Source organism: Cyclopterus lumpus, chromosome 8, assembly GCF_009769545.1.
Source record: "Cyclopterus lumpus isolate fCycLum1 chromosome 8, fCycLum1.pri, whole genome shotgun sequence".
Classification (NCBI taxonomy): Eukaryota; Metazoa; Chordata; class Actinopteri; order Perciformes; family Cyclopteridae; genus Cyclopterus; species Cyclopterus lumpus.
The window spans coordinates 16,565,565-16,593,402 of NC_046973.1; the positions used below are offsets into that span (position 1 = coordinate 16,565,565).

The 27,838-nt window shown below is 43.5% G+C and overlaps 1 protein-coding gene across 1 annotated transcript; it reads left to right on the forward strand.

Annotated features, from left to right (window-relative positions):
• The first annotated feature begins 261 nt into the window (after positions 1-261).
• cacnb1 (calcium channel, voltage-dependent, beta 1 subunit) lies at positions 262-27,819 on the forward strand. The gene is made up of 14 exons (XM_034540076.1): positions 262-531; positions 5,690-5,776; positions 16,181-16,300; positions 16,515-16,637; positions 17,029-17,165; positions 17,518-17,585; positions 19,748-19,776; positions 21,726-21,806; positions 21,894-21,952; positions 22,067-22,176; positions 24,537-24,688; positions 24,866-24,961; positions 25,084-25,269; positions 26,655-27,819. Exons 1-14 carry the CDS (start codon positions 442-444, stop codon positions 27,213-27,215), a joined length of 1,899 nt encoding a protein of 632 aa, XP_034395967.1. The 5' UTR covers positions 262-441; the 3' UTR covers positions 27,216-27,819.
• The last annotated feature ends 19 nt before the right edge of the window (positions 27,820-27,838 follow it).

Genomic DNA, 27,838 nt, shown 5'->3' on the forward strand with positions numbered 1-27,838 from the left:
AGTTTGCATTGAAATGTGCATTGTGCAAAAGGTAGAGAAAGTACTGAGATATTCATATCGTCTATCGAGGCCCTGCCCATTTCAAAAACACAAGTAGGCTTATGATTTCTTGTGGTGGTTTTAAGAAAAACGATTGATTACGTCTCCCGGCTGCCACACTATTCAGTTTAATTTGCCAAATATCTTATTTTGAAAACACGAACCGGATGTGTCGCCGCGTCATTCCGTCGACTTGACTCCGGCGTTAAAGCCTGGTGCGCCAGTGTGTAACGCTTATAGGCTGGAAGGAGGCAGCTGTTGCCATTATTTTACCAGCCAGCTCAGATACATCAGCGGCTTCACCCTCCTTTAAAAAAATAAAAAAAATAAGAAGAAGATGAGTCTGTTGACACCTTCATAAACACTCGAAACTGAAAATAGATTTAAAAAAAAGTTAAATCAATGGTACAGAAAAGTAGTATGTCCAGGACGCCTTCGACCTCAACCCAGGAGATCCAAATGGACATGTTCGACCATCATCCACACACACAGGTAGGAGGCGAGCACCAGAACACGGAAGAAAAGCAGAGAAATCATAACCGACGAATCCAGAGACGTGCGTGGACATTTATGTATTTATAGTAAATGCGGTGACAGCGGAGCGGCTTCACTTCTGGAGATTAACAGGTTGTTCGGCAATTAAGTCTCCGAATGTGCCTCCGGGAGTCTGACGCGCTGGTATTGGATCTGAATGTCTTCCTCCTCTTAAAGAGAAATCAGAAATGGATGATAGGTTGTAGTTGTTGATGATTGTGATGTATAATGCCACCCTGAGCCTGTAGTGTTGGTTTTTGATACGTCTCCATATATGTAACCGGTTATGTGAGGATATAATATAACGCTTGTTTTGCTGTCCCTCATTGGGTCCTTATGAAAACCACGCCTTTGTTCAATTAATCATTAATTAAGCAAGTAGACGACACACTAAAGGCGGACGTGTCTTGCTGGAGGAGAGATGTTTTTTTTATTATTAGCACGAATTGCAAAAAAATAATAAAAAAATACGAGGCAAAGTTTTCAAAACCTTACATGAAAGTAATTCATTTGTTTTATTTTTTTAATTTATTTTTTATAGTCTCGCATCTGACAACAGATCCGTTTTTTTTTTCAATCTTGGAGGATTACAATTTTATCCATAAACTTTCGTTGGTGTCACTATTTTTTTTTACAGTTACAGGCTGTGGCTGTGAGGAAGCGACATGACGCTGTGGGCATGTTTAGTCATAACAGTTTAAATGGATGAAGAAAAAAAGGAGGAGAATATCTAGAACAGCACACCCACACTGAGCTCAGTTATTGTCTCTCTGGAGAAGGGAAAAAAGAAACACCCTGTCATAGACAACCAACGCTTCAAACAATGCCAAGTCCTGCTATCTCCTTTTTTTACTCCCACTCCTCCCAGCTCCTCTCTCTTCCTGCCCAGCTCTCCAGATTCCCTGTGCATCCACTTTGAATGTCCCACTATCTCCACCCTGCTCTCACCATCTCACCTCGTCCGATCTGTTTTTAGAAATCATATCTTTATCTGCTGCGAGGCTCTGGTGAGAAACAGATGGACCCCCCTCCTTGTGCCAGGCAGCGGGGGAACGGTGTGTGTGTGTTTGTGTGTGTGTGTGTGTGACACCTCTGATCAATTAGATATAACGTTCATGCAGACCTGTATCAGGTCATGCTTGTATATGTATTCATAACTCTGACAAGCAGGGAAACGCATTTCCAATATCCTGGAAGGAGACCGTAGAACAGATCCAAGGGGAGGGTCGCTCGGATTATAGATTGTGCCTGTTGACCGCCGTCAGATTGTAGATCCACTGATCTACAATCTGTGGATCTCTCTGAGCAGAATGTATGCAGCGTGGTGGGTGAAGTAGTGTATTTTGGTTTACATTTTACAGTCGTTACATCGCGCAACTCACCACCCTTCACCCTCCACGCTCCTTGCTTTTCTAGTTTAGAGCCCCCTGCTCACACACACACGCACACACACACACACACATATACACACACACACACACACACGCACACACACACACCACCCTTTTTAATTACACACTTAATCTGGGAGGATGTTTACCAACAGGAAGCCTTCCCTCCCTACTTCCTCTGGCATTTCCCTGCCCTTTGGTGACGGGAACTCGGCCCATCGTGGCTCCGACGGGAGAGACCCCTCTGAACACCTGCACCCACACACATGACGTTTAAACGTAATTGTGAACTTGTGAATATAAGTTTGGCCCTGCCGCCATCACCAGAACGTCCTATAAAGAAACACAATGTTGTGTTCAATTCGATGGTGCATTTTATTTGCCAGTCTAACTGCTGGGATGTCTGGTGGCCCAGCAACAGCTCAAGCAGGACAAACATCCACAGTCTAATCAGGTTATCTAAGTTACCTATTTGCAAATGAAAAGGAAGGTGAACATACTATTGATGTCTTGAACTATGTATTGTCAACATTCAGGTTTTGCAGAGTTGCTTACTTCCTTTTACAGCGCTTTGGATAATAGATCATTTAACCTATGTCTCTGTTTTAGCCTCTTGTGAATGTGGTTCAGAACACATAACTGAATTAAGACTTTGTTTATACAGATATGGGCAGGGGACAGTGCTAACATCTGTTCTCAGTAAGAAATCGTGAAATCCTGTTGAAGCATAGAGTGAGAGACATTTTACAAGCAGACTAAAGTGCTGAAGTGTATTTATTGCACAAGAGTTATCGGAGTTAAGCAGCTTGATGGAGGCTGAAACGCACCATAGCTTCAAACGACTGCTTTTACACTTTGGCACACAGAGTCTTCTTCCTGATTGGGATTCAGAAGATAGAGGATGTTGAGAGTCTGCAATGCTTTTGTTTCATGGCTGCCTGCATGTTCAGGATCATGGTCTTTATCTGTTTAGTGCATTCTGGCAAACCGGCGTGTTTACAACCTGTTGGAGTCATGTTGCTCCCTCAGATCTTAGCAATTAGGATGGTGAGTAAGGCCCCTTTTACACCCGAGATTTGTATGGATATCCCGATGAGGTGAAACACTTAATGCGACTGCAGAATGGATGGCAATCAGAATGTGATTGGATTGGCTTGTTGACCTCTGGAGGAGGTCTGGTTCACATGTGATCAGATCTTTGCCAGGTGTAAATGGGATCTTTACATACTAGCTACATTCTTAAAGTATATATTTACTATTGATCGAGTCTGTCCTAAATCAATAGACAGGTGCCCATGAAAACATTGAAACATATGTGTGCTTGCTGTAATCATTCCTTGTGTCCCTACTGGCCATTAAAAGATCCCTTCCGAATGCACATTCAATATATGAAACAGGACAAAACTATCAGTCTGAAGCTTATATGAGCGAACTTATGATGATTTTAGTTTAAAATGTAATCTTTGCGTTTAGCTGTTGAGCTGCAATGAATTGTAAATAACAAGAAGGATTGCACAAAATGAGCACAGTTGATTTTGTTCCCGATCACGTACATCGAGAGAGCATAAGGAGGGGGTCCATTGAAGGCCGGTATAAACAGGAGGACGGATTACATTACGCAACAACAGTCAATGTACAGTAGGGGGGCGGGGCAATTGGAGGCATCTACGTTCCTGACAGGTGGCTTCACCCACTCCCCCATGACAGTATTGGGAGTTTCCAGGGTAAACTTTTGGTGTATTTTGAACCGTTAAGTCCAGCCAGCTAAGGTAGTTCTTATTCTTGTTTAGTTATTGCGGTAGAAGGTCTATTTTGTTTTTAAGACTCAAACCGACTTTTCTCCTTGTCCTCTACCCAATCCACAAACACAATCCCATACCGGATAACTTTCACGATTTAGTACATTTATATCTTTATATTTAGTTGTTACAAAAAAGCAATGTTTAAGTCAAACCTGGCGCTGCCTTAGACATTAAACTTCCACACAATGAGGCATAGAGCTTATTAATTAAAGATGGTAGGGGATCGGTACTTGGTATTGGTTGATACCCAAAGCCCAGGTATCGGTATCATAACTGAAAAAGTCGGATTGGTGCACCCCTAGTTATTTATTTTTTTGGTGTAAAAAATGTATTTACCTTAAAAGAATACCTCGATATGTGGTGGAAAATGTGACTATATCTTTTTTTCTTTCTTCTTTTTTACATGTTTACAGTAAAGATACACAAAATAACTCGCATCTTATAGTATGTTTTTACATAGTCATCAGCGCACATGGCATTTTCTTGTCAGTACACAGGCTGTTCTCATACACTGCCTGTAGCTTTACTTAAACCATTGCACCAGGAAGTAGTGAGACCGACAACGTCCTTGAGGGAACCTAACCAAGTGGTTTCCTGTGAAGACGGATGTTTATTTTGAAAAGTCTGTACGCATGAAACAAGTGGAACTGAACATGCGTTGCTCGACATTTGTAGGACAACGCATGAATAATACAGAATAACGTTTGAGTGTAGTAGAAACCTTTGCCAGCAGTGATGTCATCTATTTAGTATCGGTTGGGACCCCAAGTACAGCCGCTCAGTTCCATCTTTTCACAAGCATCATCGCCTCAAGTTCAATATTAAAAGCCACTAACTACTTGCTTGTTGGTTTGCTGTGGACCATCCTGCTAGTGTGTTCATCCGATCCATCCGCAGCAGTAGATCAAGCATGGAGCACCGGGCTGGATATTTCTTCTTGCCCGCCAGGAGGTTTAAAATGTATTCACACAAACTCCTGAGCTCAAAACTGATTTGTCTTTTTATCGTTTTAACACCGGAAACCTCTCGGTCAGCGGTGTGTTTTTATGTGTCAGGCGGGGCGGCGTCAGTCATGTCAGGGCCTCGGCCGGCTCTGTCGAACACGATGTGGAAGTGATAATGAAACACTTGGTCGAGGAGGCATCACTGTTGGCGAGATATGTTATCCGGTCACGGAATCTTTCCTTGCAACAACCGTACACAGACCTGTGGACAGGTTGGAAGCAGCTGCTTGGTAATATTCAATGTTGACATAGGTGTACAGGATGTGTCTGCAGGTTAGAGCATTGGGAGCTTGGTTGTGGATAAACCGGTCCCGGCTGACGTTGGGGGACAGGCTGCCAGTCTATCGCAGGGCCACATTTTGTACGTCAATGTTGGATCTTTATTTCTAAGCATTATCTCAGCAGTTCGCAGTTGTTTTTTAAAATGCTAAAAGAACAACACAATCGGCCTCCTGATGAGCATTCTGCAAATGTGATTAGTCGGCATTGTGTAACCATGGCAATGTGGGCAGGGTGGTCTCATAATGCAACGTGTGGCCTCTGCTCAACCCGTAGGTGCCATTTGCTAGGGGTCTGCCAATCAGATTACAAGGCCCCAGTTTGCATCACAACATGACGACGAGTAATGAAGGCTGCTCCCGGACACACTGGACACATTTACTCCGGTCCACTTCCTCTCCAAGTCTGGGACTCGTGCTGCTTGATCTCTGGTTCCATCTGACTGCCTGATCATATTCAGAAGCTTTTACAAATGCTACGCCAAATGTTAACTGCTGTCATGCTCCCCCCCCCGGAAACAAGGTTTCCTATGAGATATGCCACGATAAGTTATTATGGAGCAACTCAATTAAACTTTTTGTGTTTTTCTCCTTCTTTCCAATTTCTCCTCTCCCTCACCCTCCAACCTTTTAATTTCCAGGGGAAGTACGGCAAGAGGAAGAGCCGATTCAAGCGCTCGGATGGAAGCACCTCCTCTGACACCACCTCAAACAGCTTTGTCCGACAGGTAACATTTCACACTTAATCCTTCCTCCAGACCACTAATCCAGGTGCTAGACTGAGTCTCGGCTTAATTTTATTTAATGAAGACCTCATACGAATGTTTAATGGAGTCAAAGTGAGGTCTTTCAACACTGGTAATTAAGCGCCTCCATGCATTATTTATGACTTTTAATTTCTCTCAAATGTTAACTTTTACATCAGCTGAAACGATTAGATAATTAATCGATTAGTAGATCACGATGGAAGTAATCATTTTGATAATTGATTAATTTCACATCGCAAAAATTCCAGGAGCAAATCTTCGATATGAGGTTTATATTTTGAGTGTAATGCATTCAGAAGCATGCACACAGAAGGCTTAACAAATAGGTATAATCTTTTTTTTTGTACTTTTCTTGAAAGGTGTATCCTTCTCTCTCTTGACCTGTGTGTCACAGGCAGCCCACATATGGTGCTGTATCTCACACACTGAAATGGCGTTGATAACATCCCTGATAACAACAGCAAAACCCCTGCGACTACAGCTACACAGCTTGCTTTATTGTCACAGAGTTGGAGCTGACAGACATCATCAGAGATTCCTCCAGGGACTCCGACGGTAATTATTAGTCCCCAGGTGTAAAACTCTGGTCTGAAGGTGAAGATGCATCCGATTTGGCTCTGTCGGAAAGAACTAATAAGACCTGTCAGTAGTCCAGCATAATTTTTTGGGGCTAAGAATGGGTCGAGAAGACTCTCTCGGTCAGACAGAAACACTTCCTCTCCTCCGGGAGTTTCGGTGGCTGGGGTTACGCTCGCGACCCCGCGCCGCACTCCTGTCTGGACATGACATTTCTCCAAGTCACGCTGTGTGGCAGGTAAACGAGTGCCTGTGTCTGAACTCTTCATTTGTGAGAGGAAATGATTTGCCCCTTTTACTGGATGACATTTACTTGTTCAGTACGGGTGTTTGCTTTAGCCAAAAAATGAAGAAAAAAAAGAATCCAGTCGTTGTTGGTGAACACGGAGCTGAACTCTCATGTGGTTTCTAAAGGTTAGCTGCATCCTCGCCTACACACATCACCCTTCCCACTGCCTTGTCCTTCATTAACGCTGTGACTCTGCCTGCTGGAGGACCACGTGAACTGAGGCCTGCAGGTTAGGCGGGATTCATAATCACTCGCACTGTATAAGGAACTCATGATTTAACGCGTCCTCGGATAAATGTCCTCTCCTGTCTCAGCATTTCTCTCGTCAAGGCCAGCAGAGGAAGGAGCTGGCGTTTTTTAAATACTTAAAAATAATGCACATAAACCAAAAATGGATTTAGTAACTAATGAAGTATCTGAGTGTTACGTTAACAGGAATGAAATATCGCAAACCATTTTAGGATTACAACATTGGGCATCAGACAAAAAAGCGCTCGGGTGCCCTATAGATTTTGGTCATATAGCCTTTTTTAGCCTCCCCTTGAACAACGCAAAGCAGAGCCCTGTATAGGCTTTACAGTCTCACACACACCTACGCAAGTGCAGCCTCATTCACCACACGCACACGCACACGCACACACACACACACACACACACGCACACACACAAATACACAAGAGCCACAATCAGCCAACAGTAGAGCTGGCTGTTACACTCGGCCTGGTTTCCATGGCAACCGGGCCACTGAATCTCCCTCTGTGCAGGCACAGTGGGATGGAGAGACGAAGGAGAGGATGTTTAGATGGGTTTGTGTGCGTGTGTGTGTGTGTGTGTGTGTGTGTGTGTGTGTCGGGGGGGGGGGGGGCAGCCTACGTGTTTGTGCAGTGCTGGTTTGTGTGTTGAGTTCAACAAAAACATGTCTGCTACTGCTGCATACAATAGGTACTGTGTATGATGTTGTTCAAATTTTAATTTGCCATCTTAGAAATTGCATGTATACATCGCAAAGGGCTGTACACATGTCAACATTCACCCATTCATATACTGATGGCAGAGGCTGCCATACAAGGTGCCAACTGCTCATCGGGATCTAATCTAATCTTTCACACACACAAACATGGTAGAGATGGCCTGGTTTCCATGGCAGCTTTCGGCAGTATTTGGGGGTTCAGTTTCAAAGATACTTGAACATGCAGAGAAGCCGGGGATCGAACTGCCGATCTTCCGATTTAGAAGGAGGCTCTACCTCCTGAGTCACAGCTGCCCTTTATGTTTTATAATAAACAACATTTAGTACATGTAGCCTTTTTTAGTCTCCCTTTGAACAACCCAAAGCATATTTCTGTACAGGATTTACAGTCTCACACACACCTACGTAAGTGCAGGCTCACTCCACACACACACACACACACACACACATATATATATATATATATATATATATATATATATATATATATATATATATATATGTTATATATGGGCTTACTTTGGGTGTGATTGGGTAGCTAACTCTAGCTATATTACAATAATTAAAACCATTAAATAATATGAAATAAGGACTACCTGAGTGTCGATCAAGCAACGGGATTTGCCTAGTATTCTCATACTCTTGGCCATGCTGTGGTTATTGCCCTGAGGGTTCCAAGATAGGGATACATCCAGCAGAATGCCAATACATTGTGTAGTATGTAAATAACTTATGGGGATGTTATCGATTACTTTTTGTCAATACAAGGAGTTAAAAATCCCTTATTTAAGACCAACAAAGATGCTAAGTTATAGCTAGTTGTACATAAACCAAGTTGTGTCATCTGCAAATACAATTTTAAACAGTTTGTCTGAGACGTTGGGAAGGTAATTAATACATGAAAGATTATAAGGGCAAACGGATTGAGCTTTGTGGTAGGAGAATTTACACTTTGCTAAGTCCTTGAATGCAGACTGGCCAATCCCGGTGCAGCATGAACCAGCTCGGACCAGGGTCCTGTCTCGATTGCCAGGTGGTGTGGTTGTTCACATTTACACTGCGATCTCTTTAGGCTTTAGCTTCTATCTTTATTTTTTTTTTTACCTGTTTTTGCTGCTAAATCAGTTTTGACATCCTGGATATATTGTTCAGATGCATATTGTGGACCCTTATGTCTGCTTCTCTTCTCGCAGTTAGTGACAGTGTTGGCTGAATGGTAGCTCTGACAGCTTGATGGAGCAGCAGCAGGGGGCAGAGCCTAGTGAAGGGTCAGTTGGCTCCATTATAGGATACCAACTGCTGTCTATCTGGTGAACCTAAACAGTGCATTGTTTCATATTCAAAGATGTTAAAGCTTCTGAAGAAGAATATGATAATTAACTGTTTCAAATGCCTTAGATATGTCTGAAAAAATACCTTTAGTGTTTTCCTTCCTATCTCTAGCTTTGTATATTTGATTAATTCAAACTAAAATGTGGAGGATTGGCATACAGCAAACAAGACCTCATAAGAAATCAGTTACTCAATTTAAACCCATTTGGGCAATTATTTCCCCAGAGATTGTGCCAGCCATAATCTGCAATGCCCCTTATGCCCTAAACAGGAGAAATGTGCTCTTGCGTTAATTTTAACACGTTTGACGAATCAAAGTAAATGTTGTACTTGCATGCAAGAATCCCTGGAAATTGAACCGTAATTTGCGTGAAGGCAATCATTTTCAAAACAGGATGCTGACACCATTTTGTGTCTGCATGGAAGCAGCTTGCAAAGTGCATTCGGGAAAGATGCCCCTACTTGAAATCAGTCTGGAGATATTTGTTGCACGTTGTTCCCCTTTTCTCAAGTTAAAAAGGTATAAAATAGATATTATGCGGTGTTAATTACAAGGTGTTTTCATTCCTAAGTATAACTTTCTTGTTGTTGTTGCAATTATTAACCCACCCTCACCCCTCAATTGCGTCACAGACCAGATTGTGTCTTGGTTTAGCTGGCATACGTGAAAGGTTTCGAAGGTCTAGATGTCCTGTCAGTTCTGACATGAATCCCAGCAGAGCACCAGTCGCAGCTATGTTTGACTGCACGTGGACTTCATTGGTGGGTCCGCTGGCAGCTCTCCATGTGTTCCTCTTCCCCAGCTGGTTGTGTTGTCGTCAGATACTTCTACAAGAGAGGAGAAGGCGGTCAGGTGTGTGGCCATGGAGGAGCCACTTTCATTGTGTCAGAGGTCGCCCTCTAGTGGACACACTCAGCACCCAAAACCAGCAACACCCTGTAGACCGTCCTTTTTCAGACTTTTTATTTGTCCCAATTCCATACAATATGCTAATGTTCATAGTATACACTTTTTGCAGTCAGTACGCAAGAAATAAATTGTCAAAAAACACCTAATTGGTACATATTTACACCTAATAATCCCTTGTAGTGCTGAATAAAAAACAAATCGGATTAATTTAGTTTATTATATGAATGATCCAATTTAGATTCTTATCGAGCTCATCGATCTTTGCATTTGCCCCTGTTCTGTGTAAAAATGTGTACATCTAGATATTATGTGTTGACAGGGGTCACTTGCGGGTGAGTTAGGGCTGTGTGATGTGTAAATCAAGTTATCCAAAAAGGTTATTTTAACTGTAATGTAGATCACCGCTGGCTGTATTGGCTGCCTTGCGTAGCGACGTTCCCTTAAACTGTGACGTGAGAGAGATTCTCTTTGTCTGTGAGATGTGCAGCCGGGGAAGTGAACAGTGTGGGTCGCTAATGCTAGTTAGCCCACATGTCATCTTGTGCTGACATGTGGGCATTACAAATATGGATATGGTATGTTTTAGTTCTTTTACATTTGCCAAAGAAAATGAGTCCTCGGTCCGTATAGTTTTATAACCTGGAATTGTTTACAATTAAGCCTATATGATATGCACTAAAGGCTTGTTTGAATTCAAGGCTGCACTGAGAGTAAAGCTTCTCATATCCATAAATAAAACTGACCTGTTGAGTGTGGAAGACATTTCAAAGTAAATTCTGAGGAGCCGTTTATGCGACCATGGTATCTGAATCATCGAGAGCAGAATCAAATTGGATGATCAGGGCCAACATCTCACCCTAATCCCTCCTCTGATACCCTTTTTTTCCGGGGGAGAGGCGGAGAGAGGGGCTGGGAGGAATGAAGAAAAGCGAGAGAGAGAAGGGAGGGGGGTTTCCCCGGGCACTGCCCCAGTCCTCTCCCACGTCAGTCAGGGCATTGAATGGCTGACGGCTGCATACCAAGCCTCCTTCTGGGTCTCAGTGCGTTCATGTCCCTGTTTCTAACCCCGGCCAGGGCTAAATATATTTCCCCACTTTGCAAATGTAGCACAAGTCCTGCAACCCGACCCCCAGTCAGCTTCAGCTCCCTTCCTCTACACAAGGTTCACGTTCCTCTGGGTTGTGGAGGTGGGGGGTGGGTGGGTGTGTGTGTGTGAAGGGGTTGGAGGTTAAGAGAGCGCTCTCCTAGTCTCACACATACGGCACTCATTTCTGGCTCTCTCTACTATCATATACACGCACACACATACACACACACACACACACACACGCACACTGACACACACACACACACACACACATGTATTCTTCTGCACTTGTTAAGCTAACAGACAGATCACACTGGTAGCTGCTATCTCTCTCTCACACACACACACACACACACACACACACACATAACTCTGTCTGTGGACTCCGGCGTTGCCCCCTTGGTTTGCCTTGGTGTGGCGAGCGTGGCAAACGAGGTATGGAGCGGATTCAAAGGCCCGTCATGGTAAGAAGGCTCTGGATAAGCTTTTTGCTGCGTTTGACTGAACTGGAGGCAGTTCACGTGCGAGTTTCTCTGTGAGCGTGTGGATCTGGATCGAGTTTTGAAACTCCAGCAGACGCTCTCGCTCTGAGATATGACAGGAGAATGCAACTCGCCGGTCTTGTCCCGATGGCGATTTACCTCCTTGGTCTGCGGCTTTCTTTGCTCTTCTCGGTGTGATTCCATTTTGGGCCGAGCCACAGCTGCTGGAAAGGCACTGTGTTTTTAATTAGACTCCCAGTCCCACCGGTTGCCTCTGCTGCTATGTGCGCTGCCTGCCCGGCTGTCCCAGCACAGTGGCCATTTCAGGGGGCTCCTTCCACTGCTGCCCCCCTGTCCCAAAGGGGCCTGGGCTGGATCTTCATTTAGCTTTTTATTGAGATTCGCTGTGTTTGATTTACTATTGTAATTTTTTTTATGTTGTTGGCTTGCCCTTATTTTGTTTGCAATTATTGCATTTCAGGCTAATCCAATTATTATTTTCATTGGTAGTATATTGTGATGATTGGGGCTGCAATTAGCAATTGTTTTTAACTATTGGTTACATTAATCTGTCAGTTCTTACGTCAGTAAAGTACTAGAAAAGACAGAGACATAAATATCACTGGGAAGTTCACAGATTCTAACGTGATGTCTTGCTTGTTACATTTCACCTAACAGTTGAAAACCCAAAGATATTCAATTTATAATGACATAAATCAAAGAAAAGCAGCAAATCCTGTTCAAGCGATTATTAAAATTGTAGATTGACTATTGATGGAGTAATCAGTCCAGCAGTCGTGATGATTAGATCATATGATTGTTTATCACGTGCCGTTTTACAAAATATGAATAATAATAATACAAATTGTATTTAATACACAACAGTTTAACACAGTTTGCTCCATTAACTTTCACCTCAGTCACTTCATACTAGGGCTGCAACTTTTAACTTAATGACCGTTTCATTATCAATAAATCTGCCAATTATGTCAATAAAATATTACAAAATGTGTCCTATACACTTTCCCAGAGCATTTTAAGAAGACCAGTGAATATTCACTTTGAAAATAAATTATAAATGAAATATCAAAAACAAATAATAATTTACAGCTGATTGATTAATTATTTCAGCTCACATTCTGCAAGGTAAGGCACGTTTTGAACCTTTTTCCTTTTTGAGTATCCACCAATACGTTTGTAAAATCATGTCTGGAATAATATCCAGTGTTCATTGCCAGATTCGTACTCTTTGATAAGATAACTTAAAAAAAAATATTTAGGCAACGTTATTTTAGAGCTCCTTGTGTGAACGCAACATTAAATGATATGGTATTGCTCTCTCTTTTGCTCGTATGTGAAAATGGGGATTTCTAGTGAATTGAGTCCCTGAGTCATCTTTGTCGTCATCTCCACACTGTCCAGCTGGTTGCCATGACTCGGCTGTGAGTGAATAAAGGACTATGGCCATTTACAGGCCTTAGTGACTGAGTCTGTCCTGTGGGATTCCTCCGTTTGTAGCCTCCGTCTGCCTGTTTTGTGAGACGTATTTCTCCTTTTCTTCCCCTTTTTATTCAAACTTTCTTTTTCTGCTCTTGTCTTCACTGAACTAATCTCTGATGTGATACATATGAACCTCAACTGAGGAGATGTTGTGTTCTTCTCTGAAATATTTGATGACATGGGGCACGGGGGAGACTCTGAGATAAAGCAAATAACACAATTATATTTCATTTGTTTCGCTTTTCCTTTATTTTTTTATCACATGAACTGATGAATATATATTTTGTATCTTTTTAATGAGGGGTTCACACTCTGTGTTAGCTCTCAGATGGTTAAATGTCCCCTTTTTCTTGAAACCCTTTTTAATGGTGCCATTAAATCCGAAGAAACAATTTCAACTAATTTCCCTTCTGCAGGGTGACTCTTTTCAACACTCATTATTCAAAGCACCTCTCTCTTGCTGGCCTGCCCTCACTCCTTATTCCATTACTCCCCCTGTGCTGTGTTGCCCCCCCCCCCCCCCCCCCCCCCCCCCCCGGTCCATTTATCCAATATCAATTGCTAAGGCGGTGCATATTCATCACAGTGGCATCCATCGTGAAGAAAATGGAGAGGAAACAGTCGGTTAATTTTCAGGATGATTACTGAGCTTCACCTCCTGCACCTGTCTTGTGTTTTACACTTTCTTAACCTTCTGTGGTCTGACAATACGGAATAGTTTGGTTTTTACCAACTAGATGTATAGACAAGTTTCTAGTTTTGGGGAAAAATGAAACTCCCCAAAGGCCATAATGTTTAGTCTGATGTAGTTATTGCTGTGTTATCCTCCAGGCGTTGAGCTCACACTGCGTGAGAAAATCATAGATCGTCCGATGTTGATTTGCCTTCAGGGTATTTTATTTACCATTTGATTCCTATATCTTCTGTCTATCTCCTTCCAGATGCCGCTCTCACAGGCTGCCTGTATTAAGCTGCAGAGATGGTTACTATGACACTGCTAGGGTCTCTCGTCTGGCACTGCCAATAGGAAAGAAGCTCCGCCATCAGGTGGCCTGTAGCTATTTTGAACAGGAGCCGTATGTGAAGTGAAGCAAGCAGCTAAATTCGAGACACAACCCAATGACATGAGGGGAGAATAAGAAGAGAGGGAAGGAAGCAGAGTGTCAGAAAGAAATAGGTGGAGGGAGTGTGTTCAGTTGCTCGCTCATTCCATCAACACACACACACAGACACACACAGCAAGAGTAATCCCTCCCACTCTGCCTTTCTACATTTTGCTGCATCACCGACCTGTTGTAGTGAGCCACTTGGTCTCAGGTTGTTCCAGACGTCATTTCAGCTTTTTTTTTTTTTTTTTTCTCCACTAAAAACATTCTCATGGGTCCCCCCATGAGGGTTTGTTAACCTCCACTTAGTCAGTGTGCCGTGTTGGGATGCACTTGTATGGTTTAGAAGATGACTCACGGCTGGTAAGTGGGATGCGGCTGTTATTGTCCTCATTAGATGCTGCATGCCACTCAGAGGATTATTCCTCCTACCGGAGTGGGATGGGAGCGCACAGCCGCAAGCGTTTGAGTTGGATTAAATGAAACAGGAAGTGGGGATGGTTTGTGGACGCCGGAGGACGCGAGTAGTAGCTAGCCGTCGCCTTGGCAACAGGGAGTGTCCACATTTAGTGTGCTGTTGCCAAGTCACACATCGCCTCGGTACGACAGGTGGTTGAGCTAGAATCAACATTTGTGTTTGCGTTTCGTTTGAAATCATACGGAGATGTGTGGACGCCGTTCAGAGGTGTAGAGGAGCATTAATCACACACACACATGCTCACAGACTACGCCACAAAGATGCTTCACTCTTCGACATATTACCCTTTTCTTTCTCTCTGGATATATTTAGACCTTCAGGTGCACTTGGTGATTCTTATAAGGAATGCCAGCACTTCTTTTCATCCTTTTTTAAAAAGAACATCATTTTTGCTTTTTACTGTCATTGAGCATTAATGATCAAATCTCAGTACTTCACTGATTTAGTTTAGCATCAACGTGTTTAGCTATCCTTTCATCAGCAATCATTTTAGTTTTTCTAGTTTAAGGTTTTATTTCAGATTTTTCTTTACTATTGATGAATAAAAAAAGGGTTAAAACATTACAATACATTATTTATATGAATTTATATTTCAAACTAAGCTATCAAAAATAAATGATATCGAAACAGTTTAAACAACCAGAGATGTTTGTCATACTCAATGAGTGCACTCGTTGTCTGACTACTCATGTGAAGGGAATTGTTCATCATCATTACATATGGCGTATGTCATCTTTGTGCATTCTCACCTCTATTTTAAAAGCCCACACCTAGTGACTCACTTCTTCTGCCTAGCACATTCAGCTGTCCGCATTCTTGTCAGCACCTCCTACAAAGCGCCAGGCAGCTTGTCAGCAGAAAAAAAAATACAGCAAGAAGAGAATAAGTGGGATTGTTATATAAGTTGAACACACAAACACTTCAGAAGTTCAAGCTGCCTCCCTCACTGTACGGCTCTGCTGAGCTGTACAGTATGCCGGCGCCACAGGCCCACAGGAGGCTCTGGTTTTTATTGTGGTATGGGTGTCTGGATGAGGGTCAGCAGCAGAGTCAAGTTACCGTACATGAGTGTTGGATGTGTTGGAAACTGTAGCCCCTACATGAGAAATTTATACCCATCCTAATATTATGAACAGTCCTCAGGCCACTTTTTTTTCTCTCTCTACTTCTGTCTGTCTCTACTTGACACACCCACACAGCAAATCTGTTGTACCTGTGCAAAAAGACTCGGCACCTCAGACTCACTGAAGCTGTAGAGTGGAAAAGTCGGCTTGTTATGTATTCTCTCCGTCCGCTTTCATGCATTGTGAAGGCCGAGGCCCCTTTTGTGTCTATAGGTTATAGGCTTCTCAAGGCAGTCTTGATATTTTTCACAACAAATAAATTGAATGGCAGAGCCACAACCGCTCTTAAGACGAGGAAAGTGAATTTGAAACAAGACAAAGAAAACAGGAGAACATCAGAAAACCTAAAGATGAAGACGGGTTGTGGACAGCGGACATTCAAACACATACCCAGACATTATAGAGCTCATTTCACACGGTCTTCTCCTATTTAGCTCACTCAAGGGTTGAGTCATGGACATGTTGTCTTTTTCCCCTCCTCACCTTTATGTCAACTCACTATGCATTTTAGGGCTCTGCGGACTCCTACACCAGCCGACCATCAGACTCAGACGTGTCCCTGGAGGAGGACCCTGAGGCTCTGAGAAAAGAGGCCGACAGACAGGCCCTCGCCACGCTTGAGAAAGCAAAGGTCAGAGTTCAACTGCTTTATCTCCGCTATGTCATCCATCTTGCACAGTGTTAGTTTAATAGTCATCCATTTTGCCTAGTCTTCCCATCGGTGTTAAGTAATGTGACACTGGTAAACTTCATCAGTGTCAAGGGGAGTCTGTACTCAGAGTTGGGTGGGTTTTCTTGTGCTGCCATCTGTATATTAATATCCGCCTTTTCCATCACTGCTCCAGACCAAACCGGTTGCTTTTGCTGTCCGGACAAATGTTGGTTACAACCCCGGTCCCAGTGATGACGTTCCTGTGCAGGGCATGGCCATATCCTTCGAAGCCAAAGACTTCTTGCACATTAAAGAGGTATGAACTTCAGCCTGAACTAAAGATTGAATAAGTGTGGTTATCCTGGATGGTCATGGGTAAAAAGACCAAAAGTGGCAGTGATGATGGGTGGGAAGCCACTGAGGGATCATGTTTTATGCATCTTCTGTCTCCTTCTGTCAAAACCTTTTTCAGGCTTTAGCATCAAGCTTCTAAAAGTGTAAAATATGGTACGCAAATAGTGTTCGGAACTTTGTCCAAAACCGTAATGCTATAAAATGCCATTTTATTTGCACTGACCAAGAACTGGAAATTATTTAGAATTGTATACATTTGGAATTTTTGGAATTCAACACGGTGTTAAATTATGATGTGTGTATCCAGGAAAATGCTGGTATATAATTGGTTACGATTGCCACTCTGTATGCAGAAATACAACAATGACTGGTGGATCGGACGTCTGGTGAAGGAGGGCTGTGAGGTGGGCTTCATTCCCAGCCCGGTCAAGCTGGAGAACACCCGTCTGCTGCAGGAGCAGAAGATGAGACAAAACCGACTCAGCTCCAGGTAACCATGGGAAACCCTGCGCAGCTACAGTGTCAGCATCACAAATTACAATCATGGGTATATACAATCATGATATACAATGTGCAGTGCAAGCACTCCTAATACTGCATTTCTTTCACTCATTTTTGTAGTTTTTCTTTCATGCTACCAGAAGCTCACAACGGCAGCTTGCCTTCTGTAAACTATGATGATCAGTGTCCTCTTGCAGGAGGAAAGCTAACAATTGCTTACTTGTATCATAAAATATCAGTAACAAATGTGTACAAATATGAAGATGACACACTCAGTTTTGTAAAACTACCATATTGTCTTTCTTTCACGACACAATTTATTTTTTTTCCCCCATTTTCAGTAAATCTGGAGGAAGCTCCAGTCTGGACGTGGCCACGGGAACCCGCAGGCCCACCCCACCTGGCACAGGTGAGGTCAAGGGGATCTCGCTACCAACTGACAAAATCGTGACGGTTTTTGTGGGTGTTGGTGCAATCCTGACGGAGCGAGAAAGAGATGAGACAGGCGCCTGATATTTAGATGAAGATTTTAATTGGCTAGTTAGTCAGGCATGATGATGAATCACGGCGCGCCTCTGTGGGTTGCTGTGTGAAGCGAGAGAGGTCTTAGGTCTGTCATTTGCACACAGGACGGGACTGAAATAGAGCTGAGACTGGACTGCACTCGGTAAACTTGACAAGTATGTCTGGTGTGTGTGTGTGTGTGTGTGTGTGTGTGTGTGTGTGTGTGTGTGTGCGCGTCGCCCATTTGCCAAGACGACCCAGAGCTGCTTCTCAATATTCAGAGAGACAGCAGGAGAGGTGGAAGTGCAAACATGGGGGAAATATTCAGATTGAACGTTTTTTGTTAATCAAATAGAGCCACTGAACTGAACTCAATACGTGTATAATAGAAACCACATATGTGTAATACACCTGGTACTTCAATGAAAAAGATGTTATATAGACAACACTGAATATTCTGAGTATAAAAGGCACATTTTCAGTTTCACAACAGAGAACTCAGTTTAATAGAATTAAGCTCATTTAGGGAAAACAAAGAAAATGTACATTCTTAGTCCGTCTCCCATTCAGTCTATAGAGCAGCTCCAGACTTTATACTTGATACTTGGGCAGTTTGTAGTTTAGCTTGCACAGGGGGAAACTCCTGGTCCTGGTTTTGTTATGATTAAACAGATGAGATATAACGCATCAATAAATTAGCTTTCGTGGTGCCAGAAGGCAGATTTTGTTATTGTTTGACAAAGCCAGACTGGCTGTTTCCCACTGTTTTTCAGTCTTTGTGCTGAGCAAAGACAACCAGCTGTAGCCTCGTATATATCGGACCAAGTGGTATTAATCTTGTCATCTCTCAACTCCAGGCAAGAAAGGGAAAAGCTATTTGAAAACAAAACACCTCTGCAGGCCTCGTCGGCCCCCTCCTCCATAACGATCACACGTGCATCACCAACAATAATCCCGACAAGCACTTAATTCGAAAACCCCAGCTTTCCACTCAGCTTGATTCCTTCTTTCCCATCTACTACTTTCTTCCAGTTTCCTCTGCAGCCCCTCCTTCACACATCGACACTTCAAGTGTTGTTTCTTTCTCGTCACACTGAACCTTCTCTCTCTGTTCATGTTATTATACCCCACATCTGTGCCGTCCTTCGTGATAACCTGGCATGTTCTTTAAAAAAGAAAAAAAAACTCTTGTCAATGGTGTTGCCAGTTTAAATCCTACAATGCCACCTTTTTTTGTACCTCAGTAAATGCCATCTTTTTCAATGTCCTCTATGCCTCTTTCTGGATGCATCTCACATTCGTACTTCTATTTACTCTTCCCTTTTTGCTTTTGCTCTTCTATTATTTCCTCTTCTCTCATCCTCTTTTACTTTGCCTTGTCTTTCTCTTCCTTCTCTTCTTCCTTTCCTGTCCCCCTCTCTCTCTCTCTGCACCGCTGGCCCTTACCCCTCATCAGCTCACGTGGACATGTCCACTGTGGCCTTTGACGTTGACCCACTCGACCTGGATGCTGAGGAGCCCCCTGAGTTCCAGGGTGACCCTCGCTCCACCAAGGGCATGTCAGGCAGCGTAACATCCCCTCAGGCCAACGCCCACCGACTGCCCTTCTTTAAGAAGGTAACATGAGGGGCCCGGGATAAGTCGCTTATCTTGCCAGCCTCCGTCCCGCATTGCTCCCTTACTCGTCCAAGATGTGGTCAGGTCTAATCTCCCCTTCCCCTCTCACTAACTGCTCACAACTGAACTGTCCCTGCTGCTACTGTAGTTCCTGAATCTAACACTGTTTGGCCCTCGGGCTCCGGATCACGACGGTTACGCTGACATATGTTTGAATGTTTGTTTCTGTGCTTGTCAGAGAGGCCTTGAACTAACGGATACACTCTGAAATGGCTGCTGCAGCATATGAGTTTTGATCTGCTGGCGGTCAGTGTAAACTCTGCAGTGTAAACTCAGTTTTAATCCATCAACAGCTCCTCTCCCCACTAATCCTAACCTGTCAATAACCAAATGTGCTCTTGTGTTTTGTGCTTTGTCTCTTCTGGCTTTTGTGTGGAATGATACTTGTAGGTGGCCCAGCCAAACAGAAACAGAAGTCGGTGAGTGTGGTTTGTTTCTCAAAACTAACCTCTAACATTTCAATTTCTTACTCCTCACCCTCTGTTGTCTCACATGCTCCTTCTTGTGGTGGTGAGAAACCAGTCCACCGAATATTCTCCTCACACCCTTTATGTTGCCAAGGACGCATTAAAGCATATAATATTCACAGGATCGTTTGTGAATCACGGTGACGCCTCTGTCATCTCCCCAGAGCTCGTATCACAGCTGTCAGTGTGCAGGTGCAGATCCATCCCCGCACCCTGTTAGTCAGAGTGTAACAGTGACTCATCCTGACATGCTTTCACTGGCGTTTATGACGTCTAATTTGAGTGACGGTAGCCCACAATCAGCTGTTTTTATGCTTCTCTGCACAATTTGAATTAAACGTCAAGGCTGCAGGATAAATGTGAACAACAATATCTCAACATTAGCATTCGGTAATAATATGAGGGAAAATAAGACGGTAGTATCGGATATGGTCCAAATTTGCCCTGAGACATTTTTTTTGTCATTCATAATCGCATATTAAAAAGTAAAACTCATACCGTTGAATCAAATGTGTTTTAATGTTTACCTGACAGAGGATCCTATAATGTCCAAGAAATATATATGTAGTAAGTTTTTAAGTATCGTAGCTCTATTTTTCGGATATAAAATGTATTTTGTTTGCTGTAAACATGGCAACTGTAGTTGTAGTATTTGAGAAGAATCAGATTGTACAGAGGGACAATAAACTGTAATATTGAGCTATTATCCAGAACTGTATCATGTACACCATCCTGCCTGTTACTCAACACACTAAGTTGTGCACTGCGCTCGTGTTATTCAAAACCAATGAGCACTTTTATGTTCTGTTCGGCGCTCCAGCTCTGCCCCTTTAGGCACAAGAGCCGGTTGGAAACTTTACAAAAAAATATATTTTTAGCTCCACAAATGAGGTGGAATGAGCCAGCGTTGCTCTGCTTTATGTAATGTAATGGAGTGGAGCACTCCAGCACTATCTCCTGCTTGAAGAGCTGCAGAGCACACAAAGAGGAAGGGATGTGCTTGAAATACAGATCAGAAAAAAAAATACATCCAATTTGAATGTTCACAAGGTATATACAGCACCCCCTCGATCTCTTTGAAAAACAGGCTGTGTCTAAAGAGCACAAAGGCTTATGGAATCCTTATAGATGAATCATTCCTTTCATGATTCGTAATGTACAAATAAGCCTCAAGTTCAGCCGCAGCCATATAGGTCGTGTGTGAGGGTGTTGTGTCTCCGGGATTTTTTGAATGTAAATGGCTTAAAAAAGCCACATACTGTATGTACAGACTCTTTTATATTCTGAAAGATTTCTGAAAATAGGACAAAGACAATAAATAGTGAAATGGGTGTAAATGGGTTAGAGCTGTGACAGAGATGCGTGCATTGAAAACGTTGTATTATTGTAGATTTCCACCTATAATGGGTAAAAGTGGACTTCAGGAATTTCTTAAAATAACAAAGTTGAAGCATAAATGAGAAAGAAAGTGCATTTTTGGCATAAAAGTCACGATTCAGCAATTACTGGCAGTAATAACTTTCGTGCGGATGCACAACAAAACGAGAAAAGTGTGAAGTATGTGTTAGAGCAGCATCTGACACCCTAGCGTCTGGTTTAATTATGGACACTTTAATTATGTGAGACTGCAGATCAAGAAATAGAGTGCTATTCAGTGGGGAATTGATCCCAATTCTCCGAACATTCATAGATGAAACAAATGGATTCCAGCATCTGAAACTCACCATGCATCAATCTGCTCACTCACAGAGGGGAAGAGAGAGGTTTTGGGTTGAGTTAATATGGATTTATGCGTGACTGTACATCGGCATGAGCTTTGTGAAACCCTTCTGAGAGTACGTTCAGGCGCAACATGACGCATTCACTCACCCCAATGTTGGTGCTGTTTCTTTCTGGCCCAGATGGAGCATGTTCCCCCCTATGATGTGGTTCCCTCCATGAGACCTATCATCCTCGTCGGGCCGTCACTTAAAGGATATGAGGTAACGAAAAGAAACTTGCAACATGTGCTTGTTTAACTTCCATAGTTGTTTTGTTTTTTTGTCTTACGCCTGGTGTTTCGTCTTTAGGTGACAGACATGATGCAGAAAGCACTCTTTGACTTTCTGAAACACAAGTTTGAGGGCAGGTAAGAATGAGGAAAACCTGCTATTCACAGTCATTATGCACTGTAGGCTCTGCTTGAACTGGTTTTCTGTTTCCTGAACCCGGTAACGACTGGTGCACTGGATGTCCATTTCAGGATATCCATCACACGAGTGACAGCGGACATCTCCCTGGCCAAACGGTCAGTCCTCAACAACCCCAGCAAACACACCATCATTGAGCGCTCGAGTACCCGCTCCAGCCTGGGTAAGACAACAGAGAGCCGCCTCAGATCCGCACAAACCACAACCAAAGACAACTGCCATTGAGTCTGCGCTTCAGTTACTTTTGTTATAAGACAGTCGATAAAGTACAGCATAAAAACAATACAGCAGTAAAGAGAAAGACAATGGAAAGCATTTATTTCATCACGTCATGTTGCTAAACATCCATTTAAATACGTTTCACTATCTGTGTTTCATGTCTTTATTGCTTTGTGTGTCCAGATAGATAGATAGATAGATGGATGGATGAATGGATGGATGAATGGATGGATGGATAGATAGACATTACATGGGATTTGTTGACGATAAGGACAATATAGTATATGATCAGATCTATTCATTAATGTCCTTTTAGAGTCCGTTTGGTTTGCAGCTTAAAAGTGAACGCATTTGCAATTCCACACAAACAAAAGATTATTAACGCGTCATTTTAAAAAATGTGGGTGAACCGTAAAAAGGGTGTTTTTGTGATGCTGCAGGAGTTAAGACGATGAAGAAAAATATCGACAAGCATGTGGATATTTTGTCATTTGGACATACTCAGCTAAGATCCTGGTCATGACACATGATTTATGAATTGAATGTGTGGCACAGCTGTGACTGGACAAACTGTGTTTCAGGTTGTCTTTTGAATGTCATATCTCAGGTAGGCCATCAGATTCGAGACTTCCGATTTGACACAAATGTCCATCTGGACTTAATGATGAACTGAAACACATTTTAGGCCATAACTGCTTCATTCAAATGCTAATTATGACAATATCAACATGACTGGTTTAGCAGAGGCGTAGTTGGATACAGAATTGCAAATCATAGACAAACTGTAGTTCCATGATGGAGAACATGTAGGTTGGTCATACAAAGAAAGTGTGAAATGTTTGTATAGTCTGATCGGGCCTCCTCTCTTTCTTCATCGTGTCTTTTTTGCCCTTCAACCACCCATCCTTCCTTCTCTACCACTTCCCATCTTCTTCTTCCACTCTTTATTGATTCAGACGTACTGGGTATGTATGCTCTCCTTGCAACAAAACAATGAAGCCTCTCTCCTTCTTCGCCCTCCCCTTTTTCTCCTCACTATATTCATCATCTGCTCATACTTCGTTTGTCTTCCCGTCTGCTTGCCTGTCAGTTTCTCTGTTCCTCATGCTTCCGTGTGACAGCCGGTAGAACAAAAAGAAAGGAATTACAAAATCAAAGCCAAAAGAGATCTGTGGGAGGGCAGCGGGACGGCTGGTGTCTGCTCTAAAAACGACGAGCGAGAATGAGCAGAGACGTTTTTGTGACCCACGTATAAAGCTATCCATATATACTGTATGTGTGCGATCATTCCCAAGGATAGCCTTTATGGAAGCTGGACCTCGCCTCGTGCACTCCGTCTCGCTGTGACCGGGGAGCAAGTTTCTCTCTGCAGTCAAATCCAAATTTGTGGAAAAAGTCCCAAGTCTTTGTTGAGGTTAATGGAAACCTTGCCCGCTATTTCTTTTACACGAGTTAAAGTTCACGTTTCTTATCACTCTGTGCACTCTCCAGCTTTAAATTCCCGGCCCTCTGGAGGCTGGAGAGAGGCTGGAGAGACGTGTGAGGCCCCCCCCCGTTATCTCTCTGTCTGCTGCTGGGTTGGCGGCGCACACAGCTCGGAGGCGCTGACGTTTGACCAGAGAGGCGAGGAAAACGTCTGGTTTCCCGTTTTAATCTCTCTCCTTACACGTCAACAGGCTGATTTAAACAAACAAAAAAAACCACTGTGTTCAAAATGCTAAATAACACGTTCTTATAGGTTGTAGTTGAGGAACAATGAAAACAAAACACCCCAGCAGTCCACAGATTTGAGTGGTTCACCTGATAACAACCTGATGAATAATTACTGCTGTGCCCATTAGCGCTAACACCAACTAATGTTCCACCTAATTTGTTTTAAGAGGGTTTTTTTCTGTTTTATTGACATGGTGAGAAATTGTGGTCTTATTATTAGTGATTACAAGTGCAACGGGCATCTCATTCTTAAGTGCCTCCCTCCATTGAAATATAAAAGCTCAGAAAGACATTGTAAATGTTGGGAGGTGATAACAGAATGAGGATGCTGCACTGCTCCATTTAGCTGTGCTTGAATGGAACTTTAACTGTGATCCAATCTAATTCATACGCTTTGAACAGTTTTTTTCTTTTTAAATGTTTTTTTCTAAAAACCTTAATCATGCATGATAAAGTACAAACATGTTGGTTGTGTACTTATGGCTGATATATATATACGGTGCTGCATCTTCTCAAAGAGAAAAAGTAGTTGAGCAATCGTTTTGCTGTCTCGCTGTATTTATGTGTCTTATCTGTGTCCTGGGCCTTCAGCGGAGGTGCAGAGTGAGATTGAGCGTATCTTTGAGCTGGCGCGCACTCTCCAGCTGGTCGCTCTGGATGCAGACACCATCAACCACCCCTCTCAGCTGGCTAAGACCTCCCTGGCTCCCATCATTGTCTATATCAAAATAGCCTCACCTAAGGTATGGCAAGGGATGACCTTTAGAGTTACAATCTAAAAGATTAACATTTTTAATAATATGTATTTATTTTTTAGCAATGTCCTAATAGTCTGTAATGCGTTGCCTGGATTGAAATGGCCTCCCTTCCCTTACACACAACATTGTTTCAGAAGACAAAGTGCTGTTGTCTCCCTGCAGGTCCTCCAGAGGCTCATCAAATCGAGGGGGAAGTCTCAGGCTAAACACCTCAATGTGCAGATGGTGGCAGCAGACAAGTTGGCCCAGTGCCCACCTGTGAGTGCTGCTTTGTGACTTCAGAGACAAAAGATCGAACGCTTTATAGAACTTGTGAAAAAAGTATCCCATCAATTTTGGTTTTGTAAAACCACCAAATATTGCATTTTTCGTATGTGCAGGAATTGTTTGACATCATCCTGGATGAGAACCAGCTGGAGGACGCCTGCGAACACCTGGCTGACTACCTGGAGGCGTACTGGAAGGCGACACACCCCCCGAGCAGCAATCCTCCCAACCCTCTGCTCAACCGTACAATGGCCACGGCAGCACTGGCCGCCTCCCCTGAGCCCGTCTCCAACCTGCAGGTACAGGTGCTCACCTCCCTGCGCAGAAATATGGATATGTGGCCCGACATGGAAAGTGCCATAGCCAATGAGGGGAAAGAGGAAGAACATGCTCTCTGAAGTCCAGCAGAAAGGCGGACGGGGACTCCGGCAACTCAACGTCAACCCAGCAGCCTGCTCTCTTTACACTGAAGGAGAAGTGCATTCAAACCCTGTTTATGCTGTATATAAAAACATATTCACACAAACACACCTGACATATTAATGAGCCAAATTGACACATGTGAACAGCTAGCTTTTAGAGCACCCAACAAGAAAGATTACGCAGTCTGTTTGCTTCGCTGCAGCTGTGAGAGCAGCTCAACTTAAACCACACTGGACTTCAGGAGTTACCCAAAAGGCACCTCTGCTGTTGGGGCCCCCTCCATTTCGCTGTAATCAAGAGTAAAATGATATCTGCTGCCCCCCCAACATGCCCCCTTTAGCTCGGTGGCCTCCTTTCTCCTGCACTTTTTCTTCTTCTTGGGAGGCTGAATCAAGTTTTGCTGTCCTCCTCCGTGTTGCCATGGCACTGCCCTTGAAAACAGCAAGTCATGCCTGCCTCTTCAAACAGAATTGCTTAGTTTGGTGGAGGCTGTTACTAACACTCTGTCTACCTTTAAACTTTTTTTTATAACCATTTTAACAGCAGAGTACTAATCAGCTGTGTCTTTATCCATAAGTTACTACTGGCTACACATCAATTCTGATGAGTTGCATACTGTTATGGATATTTATGTCACCCGAGCCACGATATTGCACCAAATGGCTTGAAACATGTTTTATATCTCCTTTTTATTGAGACTATCATTATTGAGACGGCAACACAAATACTCAAAAAAAAAAACAGAATCTAAAAAGCCAATTGCACTTCACATTTGCTGGTATTTCTTGATTAATATAAAATAGTTTCAGTACAACACCCTGTGCTACATAATCATATAATAGTCAGATTGACATTTCTGCTTTTTTGCTGCCATGAGGTCAATCTGCCAGAAGGTGGCGCTGCTGTAATGTTAGATATTGAGTCTGCTTGTTGAATAACTTATTTTGTGTGTTGGGGTTTGCTGGTAGGTATCATGATTAATTTATTTTTAAACGATCAGTTAGAGGAACTAATCGGTTTGACTAATTAAATTATTGCTGTGTTTGTTTTGTGTTGATCGTAAGCCAGCGTGTGTTATGAATGGATTGTCAGTCATGAACGTTAACGTTTTCAAAACCGCAGGTCTGTCTGTTCATTGTGGCTCCGTGTTGTGCGCCCTGCCTCCTGCTAACCCCGCTGACTAACCACTGACGGTTTGCTTTTGCTCTGCTGTTTGTGTCTCTGCATGGTTGCTGTGTGGCATGGCTGTGGCTGGCTGCAGGGGCCGTACCTGGTGCACGGGGAGCAGAAGCGTGAAGGGCCTCTGACAGAGTGCGGCGGGAGCGGCACCTTGCATGACTATCAGACAGACATGGGAGGAAAACCTCAGCAGCAGCAGCAGCAGCAGCAGCAGCAGCAAGCCTACCTGCGCTCCTCTCGTGGCCAGCTGAGGGGAGGAAGCGGCCGGGGGCTGTCGAGGCAAGACACCTTTGACTCTGAGACCCAGGGCAGCCGGGACTCTGCGTACACCGAGGCTGGCGACTCCTGCATGGACATTGAGACCGACCCCTACGAAGAGCCCGAGCCATACCGAGGCGGTGGGGGCAGCCGCCTCCACCTGGCGCAGCATCACGGCAGACAGGCATCCTGGGAAGACGAAGGCGCCGAGCCGGACCAGGAGAACCTCAACCACCCTTCGATGCCGAGCCAGACGCAGCCGCATGGACGCGCCAAACTGAGGGAGCGTTACTGCCAGGACCCCGCGGACCCCGTGGACACCGAGGCCAACATGAGCCGCAACAAGAACCAGGACGACTGGGGGAGGGACGTCTACATCCGCTGAACACGCATCTTACCACAGAGAAGCTACTGGACAGACTGAGAGATGAGGGGAGGGGGCATTCAGATTTGGGGTTCAGAGGGAACTGAAGTGTGGGTTTGGGGCCATGCCAGTCAGGCTAACAAGTGAATCTGTTTACATCCCAGTACAATGTAAAGAAAAACATCAACTGCCAGATGACATTCTTGTCAACTTCTTGCAATTCAATTTATTTATGTTTAGAAAAAAATACTTATTTTTGGTTTCTTTTGTTAATACTGCATGAATATCATGGATTTCTATACTGACAGCACGAGGACAGTAATTGTTACGATTGTGAATCTCTGATTGTGATCTGTACGACTCGATCGCTCCTTCAGTTGTAGAGCGTGAAGGCCGGTGGAGCTGTAGTCCGTCCTGTCCGTCCTCTGCAGTCTTAAACAGGGTCTAATGTCACCGTCTCCATGTACAGTGTCGGGGTTTCTCTTTACCTTAATCTCACTCAGTGCTCTTGGATTTCTCCCACACTGAGATCCAGAAGTTATGAGTCTCTCGCCTCCACATTCTTATCACCCAGACCTTAAAAAAAAAAAGCTGGTGTAGAAGTTGCCATATTTTAACACAACAATTTATCGATGTTGCTGCAC